At 37.1% G+C, this 22,952-nt stretch overlaps 2 protein-coding genes across 2 annotated transcripts in view; one reads left to right on the top strand and one right to left on the bottom strand.

Moving 5' to 3' along the window:
• LOC107405461 (uncharacterized) overlaps window positions 1–22,952 on the top strand; it is an 82,848-nt gene that overhangs the window by 25,678 nt on the left and 34,218 nt on the right. The window lies entirely within an intron of this gene.
• LOC132804996 (secreted RxLR effector protein 161-like) lies at window positions 5,670–10,170 on the bottom strand. The gene is made up of 2 exons (XM_060819597.1): window positions 9,597–10,170; window positions 5,670–5,773 (listed from the first exon to the last, which is right to left on the bottom strand). Exons 1-2 carry the CDS (start codon window positions 10,168–10,170, stop codon window positions 5,670–5,672), a joined length of 678 nt encoding a protein of 225 aa, XP_060675580.1.

The following is a 22,952-nucleotide window of genomic DNA, read 5'->3' as shown; positions in this document are numbered from 1 at the left end:
TGCTAGTTTTAATAATTCTTGTCCAAGTGGTGGAGACATGTTTCCCGTTGCTGCAGGATATTCATCATCAGCTGCATCACCTCTGTTAAATTCCTCAGGCTGTCATACTCCCAGTGGTCCAATGTTCTCTCCCACTCATACTTCTGCTGCTAACAGGTCTTCTTTAAATGGTTCAGCATCTGTTAATATGGCAATGACTCCTATTCTAATGGATGATCCTAACTGGTACTTGGACAGTGGTGCTACTAACCATGTGGTTAGTGATGGTGATAACCTTTTGCAAAAGCTAGAATATAATGGGAGTAATAAGCTTCTTGTTGGAAATGGTCAAAGTCTTGACATTGCAAGCATAGGTAATGCATTGATATATTCCATTTCCCATCCTAAATATGCTTTGATCTTAAAGAATGTCTTAGTTGTTCCTTCTATTGCTAAGAATTTGTTAAGCATATCAAAGTTAGTTTGTGACAACAATGTTATTGTTGAATTTGATGTTACTATCTGCTTAATTAAGGACAAACAGACGGGTCTGGTAGTTCTCAAAGGAGCACTTGAGGATGGACTCTATAAACTTCAAGTGCCGTATAAAACCTCACTGAACAAGAATAATGCTATTCTATCTTCAGTACCAAAAAAGAAAATGTGTGTCTTGTCTGGTGTCCTTTGTTCTTCTGTTTTAGATGATAAGCAGAATGGTGTATTTCATCCGTGTACTTCTGGTGATAATGCTTCTTGTTCTATCTCAGATCAGCATACAGTTTTTGTTTCTCCAAGTGTTTCAGATATTAGTTTGGCATGTAAAGCTACTGAGGCTGTTGATGTTAATGTTTTACATCAACGTTTAGGACATGCTTCAGCACCTATTATTCACAAAGTTGTATCATTGTACAAACCAGATTTAGAACTTAATAAAACTTTTTCTTTCTGTGATGCTTGTCAATATGGTAAGAGTCATCTTTGTCATTTTCCTTCATCTGACTCCAAAGCATCTAAGCCTCTTGAATTGATTCATACTGATGTTTGGGGTCCTGCATCTACTATCTCCAAGGGTAGTTTTCGATATTACATTCATTTTTTGGATGATTATTCAAGATATACATGGATTTACCCAATGACTGTAAAATCTGAAGCTATTTCTATTTTTAAGAATTTTCATTTGATGGTTGAATGGATGTTTAATACTAAGATTAAGTGTTTGCAATCTGACTGGGGTGGCGAATATAGATCTTTTCTTCCTTATCTGCAAAGTCATGGCATTCAGTTTCGACATTCTTGTCCTCATATGCATCAGCAAAATGGTAGAGCTGAAAGGAAACATAGACACATTGTTGAAATGGGTTTATGTTTACTTGCTCAAGCTCATATGCCATTACTATATTGGTGGGAAGCTTTTAGTACAGCAGTATATATCATCAATCAGTTGCCTACTGCTATTCTTAGTTCTAAAAGTCCTTATCAAATGTTGTTTCACAAACTTCCAGATTATGGTTTTCTTAAAGTTTTTGGCAGTGCCTGTTATCCATTTTTAAGGCCTTATCAGCAGCACAAGTTTCAGTTTCATAGTGAAAAGTGTGTCTTTCTTGGCTATAGTGCTGATCATAAGGGCTATAAGTGCTTAAGCAAGACCGGTAAGATTTATATTGCTAGGAGTGTTATTTTCAATGAGCAGGATTTTCCATTCTCTACTGGTTTTCTACAGCATCTGTCCAAGTCAGTACCTCCAGCTTCTAAAATATCAAATACTCCACTGATATTATTGAAGTCTTCTTCTTTTGGTGATCATACTTCTTAGAATTCTTCTTCATCTCTCCCTAACTTGGCTGGTACATTTGATTCATCAGATTGTTTGAACTCTACAGCTCCATTAGTTTCTACTCACCGTGTATCATCTTCTTCGGATGAGGCTGTTCCAGCTAATGATTCTTTACATCTTGAGTCCACAAGTTCTCTGCCTGTTGATGTTGCCTCTTTACCTGTTGTTTCGAGTTCTTCCACTATACCAGGTGTACAGCTTGATGTTGTTTTACCACCACTCTCTTCTTAAAAATCAACATTGGTTTCTCTTCATCCTATGCAAACTAGATCAAAGACAGGGGCTTTGAAACCAAAAGTTTTTAATGTTCATCAATCCTCTTTTTGTGCTGGTGTTGAAGAAAAAGAACCTAAGTCTGTTCATGAAGCTTTGTCAAATCCTAGGTGGAGAAATGCAATGGATAAAGAGTATGAAGCTCTCATTAAAAATAACACCTGGTCCTTGGTGCCTTATTGTTCGGGGATGAATATTGTTGGTCATAAATGGGTGTTTCGTATTAAACGAAATGTTGATGGTTCTGTAGAACGTTATAAAGCTCGGCTGGTAGCAAAAGGATTTCATCAGCAACCTGGGTTTGATTTTAATGAGACTTTCAGTCCTGTTGTCAAGCCTACTACAATAAGACTAGTGCTTAGTCTTGCTGTTGCTCAAGGGTGGATTGTGAAACAGTTGGACTTCAACAATGCTTTTCTTAATGGTGATTTGCATGAGGTTGTTTATCTTTCTCAACCACAAGGTTATGAAAGTAAGAAGTTTCCTACTCATGTGTGTAAACTTCATAAGGCTTTGTATCGGTTAAAACAAGCTCCAAGAGCTTGGTATGATAAACTGAAACAGGTTTTATTAGTTAAAGGATTTCGAAATTCTGTTTCAGATTCATCCTTGTTTGTTCTCAGAACAAAATCAGCTTATACTTTAGTGTTGGTATACGTCGATGATATTATCATTACTGGATCTAATGGATCTATCATTCAAAAGCTTGTTTCAAATCTTAATTCTCAATTTTCTTTGAAGGATTTGGGTGACTTACATTTTTTCTTGGGCATTGAAGTCAAGCGGAACTCCAAAGGCATGTTACTCACTCAAACTAAGTATATTAGGGATCTTCTTAAGAAAACGGGTATGGATGGTGCAAAATCCTATCCTTCACCTATTATTGTTAGTAAGCCTCTCTCTTTAGCTGAAGGTGATCCTTTATCTGATCCAGAACTTTTTAGAAGTACCATTGGAAGTCTTCAATATCTTACTATAACAAGACCTGATATCTGTTTTACTGTTAATAAACTTAGTCAATTTGTTCATGCACCAACTTCTTCTCATTGGGAAGCTTGTAAAAGATTGTTGAGGTACTTAAAGGGTACAGCAGATCATGGTTTACAATTACATTCTTCTGTGAAATTGGTTATACATGGTTTTACTGATTCTGATTGGGCTAGTGAACGGGATGATAGGCGATCCACCAGTGGTTATGGAATTTTTCTTGCTCCAATTTAATCTCTTGGAGCTCTAAGAAGCAAGTTGTGGTTGCTCGTTCAAGTACCGAAGCTGAATATAGAGCCTTAGCTCATATAACTTTAGAATTATGCTGGCTACAAAATCTACTTATAGAATTGCAAGTTACATTGCCGACACCTTTGATCTGGACAGATAGTCTGAATGCTGCTGCTTTAGCTTCAAATCCTGTTCTTCATCAGAGAACAAAGCACATTGAGCTGGATATACATTTTGTTAGAGACAAGGTGCTGAACAAGTCTATTGAAATCAGATATGTACCAACTAAAGAGCAGGTAGCAGATGTCTTCACAAAGGCTTTAGGCACAGCAAGGTTCTTATACTTAAAGTCCAGACTCAAAGTTGTAAATGGTGTTTAGGTTGTTTAAATCAAAGGGGGAATGTTTTTTTTTTGTCTTGTCAAACTCTTTTTTTTTTCTTTTGTTAAAAAAAAAAATGAGTTTGAAGGGGGAATGTTGTAAGAAGTAGCCATGTCAAAATGCTTTTGCTGATATGGCGTGAACAGTAACCACTTCTGTTAAAAAAAAAAAAAAAAACAAAATATATAGTTTTGTCTCTTGTATAAATATCAATATAACTAATGAAAATAGTTGTATCGAAGTTTCCAGAAAACTAAACAGAGTTCTTTCTTCTCTCTCTCTCTCTCTTCTCTGTTTTTCTTTTTCATTTCTTTTTTTTTTCTTTGGGTTTCGGATTTTCTCAGGAATTCATGGAAAAGAAAAGCAAAGAAGTGAGGAGGTTTTTTTTTTTTATTTTTATTTTATTTTTTATTTTTTTATTTTTTATATACATTTGAATAATACTAGTGAAGGATATATTTACTCCTTAAAAAAATGTATATTTAATTCACTTTTCAACTTTGCTAGTAAATTAGTTAAGAAATTGGAATCTATTCCAACTATTCCTATGTTTATTTTTTTATATACTATCAAGAAAAATAAATAATTCGTGAAAATATTATATAATTATATCAAAACTTCTTTCAAAAAATTAAAAAAAAAAAATTATATCAAAACTAAATATGAAAGTGAAAGAAAGATATTAGAAACGCCAAAATGAATTTATGGGTGATCGATATTCATCCATGTCATATTTGTTTATTTTATTTATAAACTGAGAGTCCACTTTGGAGTCTTTTTTTACTATAATTAGGAAGATTTGTTATTTCGCATTTTAATTTTATTATATGAGATTTTTTTTTTCCTGAAGAAAATACTCATAAATCTGAAGTGATTTTACAAATCAAAGTTACAGAGTTTGAATTGGGAAAGGAAATCGTAAATGAAATTATGGAGGCACTTTAAGATGGTAATGTCAGAATAGTTGGGGTTCACGGCATGCTTGGTGCAGGTAAAACAAAAGTTGTTAAACAAATTTCTGGAAGGGTATTACACAATAAGTTATATATTCAGTGATTTTGTTCTGGTTTAATTTTTCAAATATTCCAGATGTTGAACAGATTCTAAAAGCAATTGCAGAAAGGCCAGATCTAAAACTCGATAAGGAAACCATACTTGAAAAAGCACTTTTGCTAAAAAATAGATTTAAGCTTGAAAAGAAGTTCTTGATAATTCTAGATGATATTTCAAATGAACTTAAGCTTGAAGATGTTGGGATAGTATTCAAGAGTGATGACAAGGTATGCAAGATATTATTTACCTCCACATTTGAACGAGTGTTGTCTACTAAAATGGGTGTTGACAAGTTATTCCAAGTTGGACTCTCAGAAGAGGCTGAAGCAATGAACTGGTTCAACCATTTAGTGGCTAAATCGCTTGAAAAAGATTCTTAATTCCTACATCTGGGAACCGAAACTGTTAATGAATGTGCACCTCTTCCTATTACCATTGAAACAATTGCAGATACATTGAAAGATCGTGAATTGCCTTTTGGAGGACTGCCTTGAGAAAACTACGGATATTTAACCTAGCAACTATCAATGATGACATGGATAAAAAAGAGTACTGTCCTATTGAACTATGTTATAATTATTTAGGGGATGAAAAAAAGTTATTACTTTTGCTCTGTGGTTTGCATGAAGAAGATGAAAGCATATCAATAGAGAATTTGTTAAGATATGGTATGGAACAGGGCATGTTTAAAGATGTTGATATACGTACATTGCAAAGTACAAGAGATACGGTGGACTTTTTAGTCTTAAAGATTAAAGATCGTTCTTTGTTGTTGGAAGGCAACTATCACCAAACTGTTAAAATGCCCGATGTCATCCATGACGTTGTCATCTCAATTGCAAGAACAAGTCATACGCATTCTTTTACAAATGCTTCTGAGTTAAATTGCCTTGAAAGAAATGCTCTTGAAGACTGAAAGGAGATTTCACTACCTAATGGTTATGTGCCCCAACTACTTCATGGACAGTTGGAATATAAACAGCTCGAGTTAATTTGGATGTGGCAGAATAAACCTTCCCCAAGTCCCGGATAATTTCTTTGGAAAAACAAAACAACTTAGAGTTTTACATCTGTCTTATTATTTACATTTGGAGCAAGTGCCTTTGCCTTAAGTTCTCCGGGAAATCTCCGCACATTGTGTTTGCATGGCCATCATCTGGAAGACATATCTTTAAATATTGGAAATGTTGGAGACAGAGGACTAAAGGAGAAACCAAGGAAATTGATTTTTATTAATATAAAACAATTGGTACACTCTCACGTATAAAGAGAGCAACACACTCACTCACACAAATGAGCAACACACACTAACACACTCACACTCACTTGATTTTTGACTTACACTAGGACACAAAACACCTTTTCACACTCTTCTCACTCAAAGGACACACACTCACACTCACACGTACAGCACTCTCTATTTTTCTATTGCTATTGGACATGACACTTAACTCATATGTAACACCCCGTCCCGAACCATGTCGGAAATTTTTGCACGTTGACCGAGGTTGACCATTGACCGTTGACCAAGGGGTCAAAAGTTGACTTTTTGACCCGGTTGGAATTCTAGGTTGACTGAGGTACCGTTATGAAGAACACGTTGGCACGAGTTCGTAGACTAGTAGCACATTGGAAACGGAGCTACGGTTTGGAAGTTATGAGCAAAACAAGTTGGGGTCCAAACTGTCCAAGGGGTGCCGGAGTTGACTTTTTATTCATGCAAGGTTGAGCTTTGACTCATGCATGGTTGTGAAGTGCTCGTCGATACGAGTCCGTAGACTAGCGGCACGTCCAATTTGGACACGTGGTTTGAAAGTTATGGACCTGTAGAGTTTTTCAAACACTGCATTATTTTAATATTATTTTTGAACGTATAACGATGTGCCACGTGTGACTTACAGAAGGTGACCATGTGTCACCATAGTGAAATGCCACATGTCAATCATGTTTAAAATCAAATTATTTTTATTATTATTTTAAATAATAATATTATTATTAATATTATTTAATTCATTTTCTTTTATTTCTTTTTCTTTTTCTTTTTCTTTTTTTCTTTTTCTTTTCTTTTCCCCACGTGGGAAAAACACCTCCTTCTCTTCTCTTTTTCTTTTTTTCTTTTTTTTCTTTTTTTCCCTTCTTCTTCCTCGAGCCATCAAAACACCAACAGTTATTTTTCTCTCTCTCTCTCTCTCTCTCTCCTTTGACTCTCTCCCTCTCTCTCTTTGACCAGCGTTTGGCCGGATTTCAGTCGTCGGAATGCCACATGCGCCGGCCACCGGGGAAGCCCACCTCGCTGCAATCTCGACCCCCAAATTTCCCGGCCTGTCGTCGCCGGACGCGCCCAGATCGGGCCGGTGAAGCCGGCGGCGGCCGGTTATGTTTTTCCGGCGATTCTCGCCGTTTCCGACCAAACCAGCCCGACCCATACCTCTATCCCACCATTTTCGACCCCTCTGAGTCCATTTCCGGGGTTAGTTTGCCCAAAATCCCCACCGTTTGAGAGATCCCTCAAGTTTAAAACCGGCCGAAGCTTTCCGGCCAAATTCCGGCCACCTCCGGCGGAATTGGGGTTGATGGAGACCGGATTTGTAATTCTTGTCGCTCAAGCTTCGATTCGGTATATTATTCGACCATTTTGGTTAACGTTTGTGTTTGATCCCCCCGGGTACCGGGTATTATTTATCCGATTAAAATATTAATTTATTTGACTGTGTATGAATTGTGTTTTAGGAGCACGGGTGAGTCATGGAATTGATCCCATAGTGGATCGTGGGTTAATTGCGTGCTCCAGGTGAGTGACCCACCTTCAAATTAATTTCGAGAATTTAATTGGTGAATATTATGTGTGATTTGAATATTTGGAATTTAAATTCTATGTGCCAAATATTTACTTGATTTATTATGGAATTATTGGTGAATTTATTGGATTAAAGAAAATATGCATTCTACAAATTTATCCCATGTGGAATTATTTTATGGTTTTGAGGATTTTGAAATTCTTGTGGTTTAATATTAAATCGGGCACGATTTGATTTTTAAATATTTCAAGGAAAATATTTGCTCATGTTGGTGATTTCAATTTTTATAAAATATGCCCATGGAATATTATGTGATTTAATTATTATGTTTCGAGAATTATTTATGCTATTGGGAAAATGTGAATATTTGAATTGGTGGATTTGGGAGTTGGTGGATTTGAAAATCATGGAATTTATGGTATTGATTATAAAGAAATTGTGGAGAATTTCCCGGGTTTAAGCGGATGGAATATACCCGCTGTGTTTATGCAAAGGTGTGAGTTTTGTTATATAAATTCAATATGTGGATTTTATGATTTTTAGATGCACCGTGCACGTACTGGTGTTCTGTTTATATGTGATATGGTTAGTGTGCACACGGTTGTGATTAGCACGCAGGTGGGTGTGAGGAGCGCGCATGTGATATTGTGAGGTTGTCCTGTGGTTGCCATCGGATGAGGGTAGGCCACCCCTCCATGGCCGGGACACCAGGTTAGCAGCGGCGCAGTGGGACGCCACGTGACTGTATGCCGGTTTCTTTCTATAACCTCCTGTCTGGCGGTACCTTGGGACGCTGAGTACTGTTGGCGCCACTGGTATATAGTGGGTGTATCAAATGATTTTCAGAACTGTGTTTTAAAAATAAAATGTTTTGAAACTGTATTGGAATTAAAAATATAATTATTACTGTTTCTGGTATTTATTTGATGTCTTAGTTTTCGGGGAATACGAACAAAGGGTTTTGTGAAAAGGTTTTAAAAAGGAGAACTTTTCCAACTGAGAGAATTGTAAGGGTTTTGAGAGAAATTATTATTTCCAATTAATTATTATTTATCTACTTATTACCGTGGTATTATATTGTATAGTAGATAGGGTCACTCACTGAGATGATTAGCATCTCACACTTTTAAATTCCATTCCCCTAGGTCCAGGTTGGAGACGTTGATTGTCCGGGGCGAACCAACGTCTCAGTTCGTTGCCGAAGGTTCAAGAAGTTTTTCTTCCCTTTTTCCTCTCGACCTTGTATTGCTTCTTTATCTGTCATTTTATAAATTCCACATTTAATTGTATAATACTCTGTATACTGTATTGGACACATTTTATTTATGCACTGGGTTGCCTCTGTTTTCTTTTGAAGTGCTGAAATTTGTGGAACCAATTTGTAGTATGCGGGAGGAATAAGGGGATGAGTATAGAAGTGTGTTTTCAGTGTAAATAATTTTTGGTTAGTCCTACCTTTAGGGGAGGTGCTGCCGGATTTTCCGTTGGAAGGTTCGGTGGTATTTCCCTGGGATCAGGGCTTGTCTAGGGTTCCGGGGAGGAATTCTGGACGGGTCCTGACACATACATCACCACCTATTTATAGAAGAGAAAGTCGGTTGTGGATACTTCTAGAAATATTTAATTATAGATATTTTCCTCATCACTTCCAAGGCACTAGTTGTTCTCCATTTTTAAAAGAGAAAACAAGATAACTCTAGATTCTTCTAGGAAGCTAAGTCGACATTGATATTTATCAGTACTCCTCCGCAATGTCGACTCTCTTGATTGATTCTCTATTCACCATGTTGAGCATTTCTCTTAACTTTGTAAGCTTGGTAATATTGAGTGCTTTAGTGAATAAGTCTGCCGCTTGATCTTCCATTTTAACGTGTTGCATTTTAATTTCTTCTAGCAGTACTTTTTCTCTGATAAAATGATAATGTATCTCCACATATTTTGTTCTTGCATGAAATACCGGATTCTCCGCCAATTGTATTGCTGATTGGTCATCACAATGGAGAGAAACTGCATAGTCAACTTGTTGATGTAAATCTTCAAGTAGTTGTCTTAACCACATACCTTCTTGGCCTGCCATAGCAGCTGCTCTATATTCTACTTCTGTAGTTGACAGAGACACAGTTGGTTGTCTTTTACTGCACCAAGATACTGCTCCTGAACCAAGGCTGAATATATATCCAGTAGTCGATCGTCGTGTATCATGATCTCCAGCATAGTCGGCATCATAGTAACCAACCAACTTGCATTCCTCTCCTCTTTTATACAGAAGCCCCAAGTTTATAGTGCCTTTAACGTACCTTAATATTCGTCGGACTGCTTCCAAGTGAGGTTTCTTTGGACTTTGCATATACCGACTTACAACTCCAACTACAAATGAAATATCTGGCCGCGTCAGTGTTAAATAGATAAGACTTCCTACCAATTGTTGGTACATAGTAGCATCCTCCAAGTCTTTTCCTTCATATGCAGATAGCTTAGCATTCACCTCCATTGGAGTTGATATTGGCTTGCAATCCAACATTCCAAATTTTTGTAATAGATTCTTTGCATACTTTTGTTGACCAAGAAATAAACCTTTCTCTGTTCGGTCAACTTCGAGTCCAAGGAAGTGCTTGAGCTCCCCAAGTTCCTTCATCTGGAAGCGAACTGATAAATTTCTCTATGTTTGAGAGATTTAATCTTCATGATCTCCTGTGATAATTAAATCATCCACATATACTAGCACTGTTGCTAGTTTTGTTCCTTCAGTTTTCACAAATAAACTAGAATCTGCAGAAGATACTATATATCCACTTTGAAGAAGGAACTCTGCAATCTTACCGTACCATGCCCGCGGAGCTTGTTTTAGACCATAAAGTGCCTTCCTTAGCTTGCACACGTACTCTGGATTAGTTTTGCTTTCAAAACCCTTTGGCTGTATCATATAAATTTCTCTGTCTAGATCTCCATTCAAGAAGGCATTCTTCACGTCCATCTGCCACAGCTTCCAGTCTTTACTTGCTGCAAGTGCTAGTAGAACACGTACGGTAGTGATCTTTGCTACTGGACTAAACGTCTCATCATAGTCTAGTCCATATTGCTGTGAGAATCCTCGTGCGACTAAACGAGCTTTATATCTTTCAATTGATCCATCATGATGAGTTTTTATCTTGTAAACCCATTTACAGGATATGGGTTTTACAGTTTTAGGTTTAGCCACCAAATCCCAAGTTTGATTTTGATTTAATGCAGAAATTTCTTCTTCCATAGCCTTTCTCCATTCATGATATTTAGATGCTTCTTCATATGATGTAGGTTCTTTTATATCCTCCATTTCTGTTATTACTATATTAGCGTACCTGAGATTTGGTCTTCATTGTCTGCTCGATCTTCTTGGTTGTGGAGTTGTCTCTTCGTCATTTTGTTGAAGATTCGATCCGATGTTCTCTGGTATTCCTTGATGTACACCAGATCGCCAGGGACTTTGAGATGATATCGTAGGCTCGTCTGCTACAGTCGGCTCGTCTTCTCCTTCATTTGTTGGCTGGCATGCTTCATATTCTTGCTCCCCCATATTTTGTTGCAGCTTGACCTCAATCTCCTTTGAATTTGGCAACTCTGTATTTTGAGGTGCCCACCAAGAAGATGCTTCATCGAACACCACATTTCGTGAAGTATAACATCGTCCAGTATTAGGGTCACAACATCTCCACCCTTTTCTTTGGCTATCATATCCGACAAAAATGCATCTTATTGCCTTCTTATCAAACTTCATGCGTAAGTGAGAAGGCACAAACACATAGCAAACACAGCCAAAGATTCGAAAGTGGCTTACTGTGGGTTTTATGTTCCACAGTTTTTCAAAGGGTGAGAGGAATCCTAACTTTGCTTGAGGGAGCCTATTAATCACATGAGTTGTTGTATTCATGCACTCAGCCCAAAATCTTCCTGGAACATTTTTTGCATGTAGCATGCTCCGACATGTTTCTGCAAGATGTCGGTTCTTTCTTTCTGCAATACCATTTTGTTGCGGAGTATTTGGACACGTCAATTGATGTCTTATTTTGTATTCTCTTAAATATTGTATAAATTCTCTTGAGGTATATTCTCCCCCATTATCTGTGCGTAGGCATTGTATCCTTTTGCCTAATTCTCTTTCTACTTTTTCCTTAAATTGCTTAAATTTTGAAAAGGTCTTAAATTTTTCTTTCATAAAGAAAACCCAAACGTACCTTAAAAAATCGTCAATGAATGTCACCATATAATGCATGCCTCCAACTGATGACTACTTGATACGCCTGAAGACGTCAGAGTGAATGAGTTGCAGAGGCTCTTTTGCTTGGAACTTTGAATCTTCAAATGGTAGTTGATGTGCTTTTCCGTATTGACACCCTGCACAGATTGTGTCGACACCGACATCGAGTTGGGGAAGACCCTTGAGCATTGACTTTTGCATCATCACCTTCAACTTTTTGTAGCTGACATGTCCTAACCGTGCGTGCCAAAGGTCTGATGTCTCGTTCCTTCTTGTCTTGTTTACGTAGGCAGACTCTGCTGACATCACATAGATAGATTCCAATCGTCGCCCCTTCATTGTTGGTGTACCAGAGATTTTAAGGTCTCGATACACCTTAACATCCTCAGGTCCAAACAATACATAATTTCCTGAAGATGTTAGTTGAGCTACTGACAGCAAATTCTTCTTCATTCCTGGCACATGAAAGACATCTTGCAGTTGAACTTGATGGCAACTAAAACGAGGCATGATTGCTGCCTTACCAACGTGAGCTATCGGCAATCTTGAGTCATTTGCCGTCACCACCATACGCCCTTCTTTATACTCTGTCATGCTTTGTAGCTTCTCTTTATCTCCCGTCATATGATTTGAACTTCCAGAGTCTATAATCCAATCATTTTTATAATCAATGCGTCTAGGGATAACCACTGCGAGTGCCGTTTCCCTTTCTTACATTGAACTTGAGCCATCCATGAGCTCAGCAGTAGCCAAAGATGCTTCAACATCCCATTCATCTTCACTTATATTATTTTGAGGCTCTGAGATAACTATATTACTTTCTGTAAATTTCTTCCTTGGTCTACAGTTTTTAATATAATGCCCTTTTCTTCCACAGTTGAAGCATCTTCCATCATCTCTTTTATTTTCAAAAATCGTCCATTATTTCTTTTATTTTCTAAAAATTGTTGTCTATTTCTATTATTCCTTTGTTCTCCTCTAAAATCTTCTCCATGTTGATTTACCTTATTAAATTTTTGTTGTTTGGGTCGGCCTTTTCTTCTGCCGCTAAAGAGCCCTTCTTCATCGCTCTTTAGTGAGACCCCAACCATTTGTTTGATCATATTTTCTTGATCAATAAGTAAATTTTCTAATTCAATCAATGAAGGTTGGACTGGCCAACCTTGAATGGCTGAAATAAATCCTTTAAATTCGGGTCTCAACCCATGTAAAATTATTCTCCTCATTCTAGATTCTATAATAGGAGAACTAGGATCTAACTCAGTAATTTCGCGACTAAGAGTTTTTACCTTGTTGAAATATTTCTGGATTGTCATGTCGTGCTGTGTTGTTGACAGCAATTCACTCTCGAGAAGCTGCAACCTTGTGTCATTCTTCCTTGAGAAGAGTCTTGCAAATGTGTCCCAGGCCTCTTTTGGAACTTCAATATCCCGTATGTACTCCAACATCTCTTCTTCAACTGTAGATTTAAGGGCAAACATTGCCTTACCAGCTTTAATATTCCACTTCTTCAAAGCCTCAGCATCCTGTGGTTGCTCGACTTCACTGCCAGCTATGATCTCCCAGAGATCTTGGCCCTTCAAATATGACTTCATGCACGTTGACCACGTGCCATAATTCTGACTGTTGAGCTTCTTAATACCTCCACCAACTTGAAGGTCTCTCATTATGGTTGCTGAAAATTCCCACAGCACTACATGAACTTAGTCTTGACTGCGTGACCACGAACAAGAAGCTCCCACAAAGTCGAACTTGGACCAACCAGGCTCTGATACCAAAAATGTTGGAGACAGAGGACTAAAGGAGAAACCAAGGAAATTGATTTTTATTAATATAAAACAATTGGTACACTCTCACGTATAAAGAGAGCAACACACTCACTCACACAAATGAGCAACACACACTAACACACTCACACTCACTTGATTTTTGACTTACACTAGGACACAAAACACTATTTCACACTCTTCTCACTCAAAGGACACACACTCACACTCACACGTACAGCACTCTCTCTTTTTTCTATTGCTATTGGACATGACACTTAACTCATACATCACCACCTATTTATAGAAGAGAAAGTCGGCTGTGGATACTTCTAGAAATATTTAATTATAGATATTTTCCTCATCACTTCCAAGGCACTAGTTGTTCTCCATTTTTAAAAGAGAAAACAAGATAACTCTAGATTCTTCTAGGAAGCTAAGTCGACATTGATATTTATCAGGAAAGCTAAAAAACTTGGAAATTTTTGAGCTTTCAGCATCCGATATCAAGGAATTACCAGCAGAAGTCAAAACAACTTACTCATTTATGCGGGTTGGATTTGCATGATTGTACTCAACTTGAAGTCATTCAACCCAATTGTAATATTGAATTCAGCATCTTTAGAAGAATTGTTGGTGGAAAGAAGTTTCAAGAAATGGGATGAGCTTCAAGGAGTCAATGGGGACAAAAGAAATGCCAGTCTTAACGAGCTAAAACATTTGGATAAACTGACCACTTTGCATTTAGAAATAGTCGACATCAAAGTGCTGCCAAAAGACTTATTCGGCTGGAAAACATTGGAATAATATAAGATTGCTATAGGATATGAATTGACAGGCCAATTCGTTGAAAATTCTTCAAGATGTTTGGAACTCAGCCTTTTCAAACAGACCATTACAAGAGCATGGTCTTGAAATGTTGTGAGCACTCAAATGCTGGCTTTGAAGGGAATTAGATTTATTAATGTGCATAATATCGTCTATGAATTAGACAAAGTTGGTTTTCCAAAAGTAAAGTTCTTTTCTTTTTTTCTTTTTTTTTCCCATTTTTATCTTGTGATTTTTTATAGAGCTACTTTACATGAGAAGGATTTTGAAGTGGACAAGATTATGAACAAAACCAAAAAAAATAAATAAATCAATAGATTACATTGAAATTAAGAAATTGATCATCCTGTAAAGGTTTCTATATATTCGAAAATTACAGGTTAAAATTTCCAAATGTTTCTCTCCAATAAAACACTTGTTTGGTTTAATTTGAAACATTGCAAATTTGGTACACTAAATTTATATACGTACTTGTAATCAACTGGTGGCAGAACATACATTTAATAAACATTATTGTCCTTCATCATTACTATTTAATCATTCTGAAGTTTAGTGCGTTAAATGTTCATGTATAGTAGCAAACTTACTGTTCTTTATCTGTCACGTTTTCCTCTACAACACCAAAACACCAAACCCTCTGCCTTACTATGTAAGCTTAAAAAGTTAAAAACTCTGTGTCCGAAATCAATGCTTATATACATGATATTTGGCCGTAGCTTCTAAATGCATTAATCAGGGATTGGAGAGGAAACTTATTGCATCTAGCGTCTAAATGCATTCCTTGCTCGTCTCCTCTCGAAGCAGAACTCAAAGCAGTTGTGTGGGTGGTCAGAGAAGCAGCCGATCGGAATTGGGACAAGAGCAAATGGTATTCTGATTCGGCTCTGGTGGTTGAAAATAATACTTGTTTAGAAGACCCTTATGGTTGGGATACTAGATATGATTTTTTTGTTCATCCGATATATGTTCTCCAAGTTCAACTGGGTCATAAGTTGGGATTCTAGGAGTACTAATAGTCTTGCAGAATGCATTGCCAAGTTAGCTTTAAGTGACAATCGGTTTTTAAGGTGGAGGACTTCTGTCTGGATTCCCTCCCTAGGGCCATTCTGGATGTTTTCTCCTCTAATTTGCTTTTTGCTGGTTTAAGTTTGTAATCCCCCTCTGGAGGTGTGTTCTGTTTTGTTTGTTTCTCTTTAATGAATTGCCTTATATAAAAAATAATAAATAAATAAATAAATAAATTGTATATTTGAATGAACATCACACAGCTTTAATATCAATGAAAGACGTAGATATGTGGAATATATTTCTATTTCATTTAACTTTATAAAGTATTTAGTCATGATCCTTTCAAGAAAAAAAGTATATATTAAATCATAATTTTCATTCTTGGGTTGCTGCAGATATATATCAATGGCAGAACATGATGATCACATAATAGAAAATTTTAAGGCGGTTTCAATTTTTATGCATTAAGCCCGCTCAAACTAGCCCACTTGCAAATTTTGATAATCCAATTGGAAATTTTCCTAGTAATTATCATGAAGATTATATATTTTGGAGTTAATATTCTTTACCTTGTGGTATTGGATAAAAATCAGACATTATATTTCATTTGTTGCTCAAACTAATATTGATATATTTTTTACATTGAAATATATTTAATGTTTTTGTGGTTACGATGAGATACTAGTTTTGTGTGGCTTAATTAATTAATATTGTTCGTATTTTTACTAATTTTTCATCCTTCCTGTATTTAAGGAAAAAATATATATATATTACAGCGAGAGAGAACATGTTATGGAAGTATAAAATCAATGGTCAAAGTTTTGAATATAAGTGCTCTAGCTTTGCTACAATATCATATTCAATTCATGAAAATGTTACACATGTCAGATGAAGAAAAGGTTAACCGATAACCAATAACTTTTCATGAAAGCATAATATTCATAGGCGTACTCTGTTTCATTCTTTCTAATTGTGTCAAAATTTTGTTTCATTTGCAATGATTTTTGGGTTGGAAAAAAAAATGTGAACCCCTTTATGTCTATTTAATACTGCAAAATGTGTATATTCCTTCTATACTGAACTAAAAAGTGAAAATTCTAATATGCTAACAGTGTCATGTTAAATAATGATGTCAAAAAATACACAATATAAAATAAAATAAAATAAAATATACATATATGTATATATTTGATCTCATAAAAATTATTTGTTAATTTATAATAAAAAAATGTTAACATGACAAATGTTAACAGTTGAAATATTCTCAACAAAATTTTCGAAGAGACTTTTGCTGTGACTTTTGAAGAAATGCACTTCTTCTCTCATGCTTTCTCAGTACACTAGGTTTCCGAAATTTAGGGAGGCATTTGGGTTTGGAAAATAGTTATTATATCACAAGTTGTGGTGGATCACAAAAAAATATTTTGATTTCAACACCAGCTCATGACCCGTTCACAACTTGTGATGAGTAGCAACGTTCTTTTTGGTTTTGGTTAGCTGCTGAGAAAATGTGGGAATCCATTGGAGTACATTAATTAGAAGCCGATAAAAGAAATCATTCAAAAGCTTTTTTGTTTTTGTGGCAGTGGGCCCCACCGTAATGAAATGTCGACAAAACATGTTTATGGAGTTTCGTTATCGTCCAAAAAAGAATTTTGTTAAAGGGGTTTGGTGAATTATGAGCCACCTGGATGAGGAATTAAAACATCATCTTTTATCACATTTGGAGTTAATTTTTAAGTAAATTTATTTATAAAATCTATATTTTATCTTTTAATTTTAAAATAAAATATCAAAATTTTATTTTATAATATATTTATATAATAATATGTACCAAAAATACTTTGATTGTATAAATTTGACTGAATTTGAAACGTATGTTAATCACAAATTTGACCTTTTTTATAATCAAAACATGTTTAATTCTATATTACAGTTAAAAAATTATCAACCTGTAAAATCTTAAATATTAATAGTTTACCACCGTTCTTGTTTTTGTGTGGCCAAAATTCTAAATATCTGCGAGCACGCGTCTTGGGAACCAAACTTTCCAAAATATCGAAATTACCTCTGAAAGCCCCAGAACCCGTGGTCCCCACATGCCCCGCAAATCCTTCCTCACCAAATCAGGTCACCGATTAATTTCATTAACTTTTGCTTTTCCTGTAACTATTTATTACCGTTTTTGATTCTTTTTCTATATGATAATTAAACATGCAGAAGATTTAGAGGTCGACATATATTTATTGTAAGAATTCCATTCACTCTTATCAAGTAGGATTAATTTCTTTAACTTTTGCTTTTCCTGTAGCTATAAGATATTGTACTTATTATTATTATTATTATTTTCTATAGCCACATATCATGTTTCTGATGGAAATGGAATAAAGCAAAGAACCAAGGATTTAGTACGATATTCTTACATAGAAATACTTGACTAATCGTGCAAGCTGCTTCATTTCTCGTGAAGAAAATTTCATGGTAAATTTTAAAGCACAGATTATTCTTGGTCACTATAGTTGGTGTGAAGAGGTTGCATTTGGAAGAAAGTATCAAAGAGAGCATAACAATAAATTTCCTTTTTTTACTTTTTCTTTTGTTTTTATCTGTGATTTTGTATAGGGCTACTGTGCATAAGGAGGATTTTGAAGTGCAAGATGATAATCAACGCAAATAAATAAATAAGTAAATAAAATAAAAGATTATAGTGAAATAAAGAAATTGATTATGCTGTAAAAGATTCTATATATTAGAAAATTACAGGGGAAGGTTTCAAAATGTTTCTTTCCAAAAAACATTTTTTTGGTTTATGTTCTCCCGATTTGAAACATTGCGAATTTGGTACACTAAATTTATGTTGTTATTTGTAATCGACTGGTGGCAAGACATACATTTTCTAAACATTATTATTCTGCATCATTACTATTTAATCATTCTGAACTTTACTGCTTTAAATTAAATGTTCATGTATTGTAGCAAATTTATTGTTCTTTACCTGTCATGTTTTCCTCTACAACACCAAAATACCATCCTCCGCCATACTATGTAAACTTAAAAACTTAAAACCTCTGTGTTTGAAATCAAGGCTTATATACATGATATTGGGCCATAGATTTTAGTAAGAAGAGAAAGATATAAAACAAAACATTCATATGATATATTTTTCTTGATAATTTTCTTTTAAATTAATAACAAATACAAAAACAATCTCTTCAAAGTTCAAACCAATCCACCAATAGTTTTTCTATAAGAGTTTGGAGGTTATGCTCTAGCTTTGCTAGCATATTATATGTACAGGTTAATTAACCATGAATATGGTACCGAAGATTGTGAATGGATGAAGTCATTGTTGAACATTCCCAAGTGAGACAGTACAATTGCCAATATTCAAGATATATATGAAAATATCACACATTTAAGAAAAATGTTAACTGATAACTAATAATTTCTCATGAAAGCAATAGTACGTATGTTATTTTACTCTTCCATGGATCTTACATATGTGAACACAACTCATGAGTGATAGGTTCAAGATATAGGGATTTGTCTCTTGGGCTCTATTTAGAATGGCTTTTGCTTATGCTTCTTCAAAGCTTCTACTTCTCTAGAAAAACTTGCTAAGAAACTATTGATTTTTGGTTAGAAACTCTTGTAAAGAACTAAAGCATTTTCAAAAAACAATCTAAACATTTTCAAAAGCAATTTTTAAAATTTAAAAGTGAAAATTTTCAAAAGTGGTATCAAGTAGGATTTTGTTCTGACTAAATAAAGATATGAGATTAAACAAGAAATTTCAACCTCATTAGTCTCACCGAATAAAGATAAGATAGTGTCTGAAATCACATATGAACTTCTAAAACAATTCAAATTATATAAGAAATAACAACATTTTTAAAATGCAAGGAATGCGAATTGAAATAGAAAATTTGCCCCAAAAGAAGGCGAATTTGGTCCCCCAAAAAAAAAAAAAAAAAAAAAGAAGGAAAATTTTAACAAACCTAGCAAAAACCATGGAATATATGGAAAGTGATTGGAAAATGCCTCACTTTGTTCTGTTGGCTCCGAAGTGTCACGGACTTGTTTGTTTACCCTTCAAGCCGTGCGGCCTTAGTTGCTATTCCGACCCTTTGTTGCAACTAAGTAAGCCTTTTGCTCACAAAAAGAGAAAGCTAAGCAAAGAAAGCTAGAGCACAAAGAGAGTTTGGGAGAATGAAAGTATATTGCTTAGAAGAGAGCTTTACAATTGTAGCTTGGATTCTTGGATGCTTGGATTCTTGGATTTTCTTGGATGGTTTGGCCAAATGAGACCTCCACCTATTTATAGGCATACAAAGTCTAATCCTACGGCTATAATTGCTTTAATCCTACGGTGGAGAATGGGTGTCTAGATCCTTCCCACCTCCTTTACAAAAATATCTAAAGAAACATCTAGAAATGGATATGTACATGGCTTGACCTAGAGTTCTCCATAATGTTCTAGAGAATTCTACACTACTCTAGGTGCTTGGCCCATTGTAAGGCCCAAAATGGATTATAAGGCCCAAAATGGAGAGAATGCTCACCAAGTGTTTGATGAAATGCCCCAACCGTGACATTCTCCCCCACCTATTCCATCGACGTCCTCGTCGAGCTTGGTTCATGGAACCTCTTGATATGATCTTCAAATTGCCAAAGCGCGATAGCAGGTTCCCAACTTGCTTCGCTATCGGGAAGTCCCTTCCATTTCACCAAGTACTCATGACTCGGGTGGTTGTCCCTTCCACGAACTACTCGATCAGCTAAGATGTTCTCCACATCCTTATCATAAGTGTTGTAGACCCCTATTGGTGCTCGCTTGGACTCCCCTCTTGTTTGGTCTTCCTCATCCTTGTAGTATGGTTTCAGACAACTTACATGGAAGACCGGGTGAAGTTTGAGTGTAGGAGGTAACTCCACCTTATAAGATACCTTGCCCACCTTCTTGACGATTGGAAATGGTCCCTCGTACCGGCGAACAAGGCCTTTGTGTAGTCCTCGGGTAGACTTGTGTTGGGATGAAAGGATTTTGATGAACACCAAGTCTCCCACTTGATACTCCACGTGCCTTCTTTTGGCATCCGCCCACTTCTTCATTTTCTTGGTTGCCTTATGAAGATATGACTTTGCTAAGTCTACTTGCTCATGCCAGGTTTTAGCAACCTTGAATGCGGCAGGACTCCTTCCTCCATACTTGGTAACAAGTGTTTGTGGAGTGAGTGGTTGTTGCCCCGTGGCTAACTCGAATGGACTTCGATTGGTGGACTCACTCCTTTGCAAGTTATATGAGAATTGGGCAACATCTAACAGCTTTGCCCAATCATGTTGATTGGCACTCACAAAGTGCCGTGGATATAGCTCCTCTAGCTCCGGGGAAGACATGCGATATGGTGCCATTGCGGGTGGTTTGGCATCGGGCTCCAGGTCGATGCAATGATCCACTTCCCTCCTTGGTGGAAGTCTTTTAGGTAGTTCGGGTGGCATGACATCTTTAAACTCTTCAAGGACTTGGCTAATCTCCTTTGGTGGCTCCTTGGGAGTAACTTCTTTTTCCTCGTGTAGAGTAGCAAGGAATGTAGCATCTCCCTTCCTTATCCCTTTCTTGAGTTGTATGGCGGAGAGGCGGTTGGAAGTACTTGGCTTGTGCATTGTTGGAATCATGCAAGGGCCTCCCTCCATTATGCACACCGTGTTGTAGCGAGGGAGTGGGACCACATTGAATTGCCTAAGAAATTCCATGCCAAGTACAATATCAAAATCATCCATAGGAGCAATGGAGAAGTTTACGTTACCTTGCCAAGTTCCAAGGTGCAACTCCACATTACGGGCCATGCCATCTAGCGGTTTGGCCTCCGCATTCACAGTTTTCAACCACCCTTGACCTTTGTCGAGTTTGAGGCCAAGCCTCATGGCCTCCTCCTTCCTTACGAAGTTGTGAGATGCGCCGGTGTCTACCATGACTTGGGCATCTTTCCCGTTGATACGCGCCGCCACGTACATTAGGGAGTTGTTCTTCGTATTGTTGGTTGGGATTGGTCTTGCCTTCAGTGAGTTGAGGAGTTGTAGACAACCCATTTGTGTGTGCTCATGAGTTTCCCTCTCCTCGAGCATGGCACTTAAGGACTTCCTCTTCAGACAATCTCTAGCCCAATGGGGACCATCACATAAGAAGCAATTTTCCTTCGGCTTGAATTCGGGCTTGCCTCCTTTCTTCCAATCTTTGTTAGGTAGTGGTGGCCTTCTTGGAAACTCCTTACTTTGGGGAGTTTTATGGAACTTGGCTCCCCCACCTTTAATATAATTATTCTTAGGCTTAGGGTTGGAAGACTCACCTTGCCTATATTCGACAAGCGTTTCGGCCGTAGTGAGGGCGGTGGAAATATCTTGTACTCCCCTTCGTTGAAGCTCTTGGTATGCCCACGGTTGCAACCCATCCATGAAGTTGAAAAGGAGATCCTCCTCACTCATGTTGGGAATTTGGAGCATCAACCCAGAGAATTGCTCCACATATTCACGGATGGATCGTTGGTGCTTCAACTCCTTCATGCGTTTCCTAGCATCATTCACTACATTCTCGGGATAGAATTGCTTCTTCAATTTACTCTTTAAATCTTCCCAAGAATTGATAGCGCATATGCCTTTCTTCTTTTCTTCATGCTTTCTACGCCACCATACCGCAGCAAGATTAGTAAGATAGAGGGTAGCGGTGTTTACCTTTTGCTTCTCGTCTTGGAAATCCAATGCCTCGAAGTACCGTTCCATATGCCACATGTAGTTGTCCAACTCCTTTGCATCCCTTCTCCCACTAAACTCCTTGGGCTTGGGAGCATCTACCCTTGGAGTAGAGACTATTTGTTGGGTAGTGACGGTGCCACTAGTTGCAGCTCTCTTGCATAACGCCCAATCCTCACGTGTCTCCTCTAAACTCTTCTTAAACTCATCTAATTGAGCTTGCATAAGGGACAAGGTTTCAATTACCTTTGTTTGGAAAGCTTGGCTTTCATGACGCCACGCCTCGGTGTTGGCCTCGTTGGTGTATTGCATGGTACCTCTAAGCTCTCCCACTTGGTCACCCACACGACCATCGAGCTCCTCCATGCCTTGCTCCACCTGATCAAGCCGCTCCAACATATCGGCAACAGCCAACTCCATCTTGACCACCTTGGTCTCCATGGCGGTGAGAACGTCCTTCGACTTTGAACGCCCACGTCCCTTCCTTGCAGCTTCGGGGATGACCTCCCTTCCCCTTGCTTCTTCAATCACAACCTCTGATGAAGACATTGTGCTCTAAATGCTAGCTTTAACCTTGGCTCTGATACCACTTGTCACGGACTTGTTTGTTTACCCTTCAAGCCGTGCGGCCTTAGTTGCTATTCCGACCCTTTGTTGCAACTAAGTAAGCCTTTTGCTCACAAAAAGAGAAAGCTAAGCAAAGAAAGCTAGAGCACAAAGAGAGTTTGGGAGAATGAAAGTATATTGCTTAGAAGAGAGCTTTACAATTGTAGCTTGGATTCTTGGATGCTTGGATTCTTGGATTCTTGGATTTTCTTGGATGGTTTGGCCAAA

The sequence above is a fragment of the Ziziphus jujuba genome, chromosome 8 (genome assembly GCF_031755915.1).
Source record: "Ziziphus jujuba cultivar Dongzao chromosome 8, ASM3175591v1".
Classification (NCBI taxonomy): domain Eukaryota; kingdom Viridiplantae; phylum Streptophyta; class Magnoliopsida; order Rosales; family Rhamnaceae; genus Ziziphus; species Ziziphus jujuba.
This window is presented reverse-complemented; position numbering and strand designations above follow the sequence as displayed.

Bases quoted from the DNA above. Each gene is read 5' to 3' on its own strand.
- LOC132804996 (XM_060819597.1), bottom strand. From the start codon at position 10,170: ATGAAGGAACTTGGGGAGCTCAAGCACTTCCTTGGACTCGAAGTTGAC. The intron at 5,774-9,596 runs GTATGTGGTTAA...GTTTTTCCAAAG, and splicing joins TGCTATGGCAGGCCAAGAAG to AAATTATCCGGGACTTGGGG.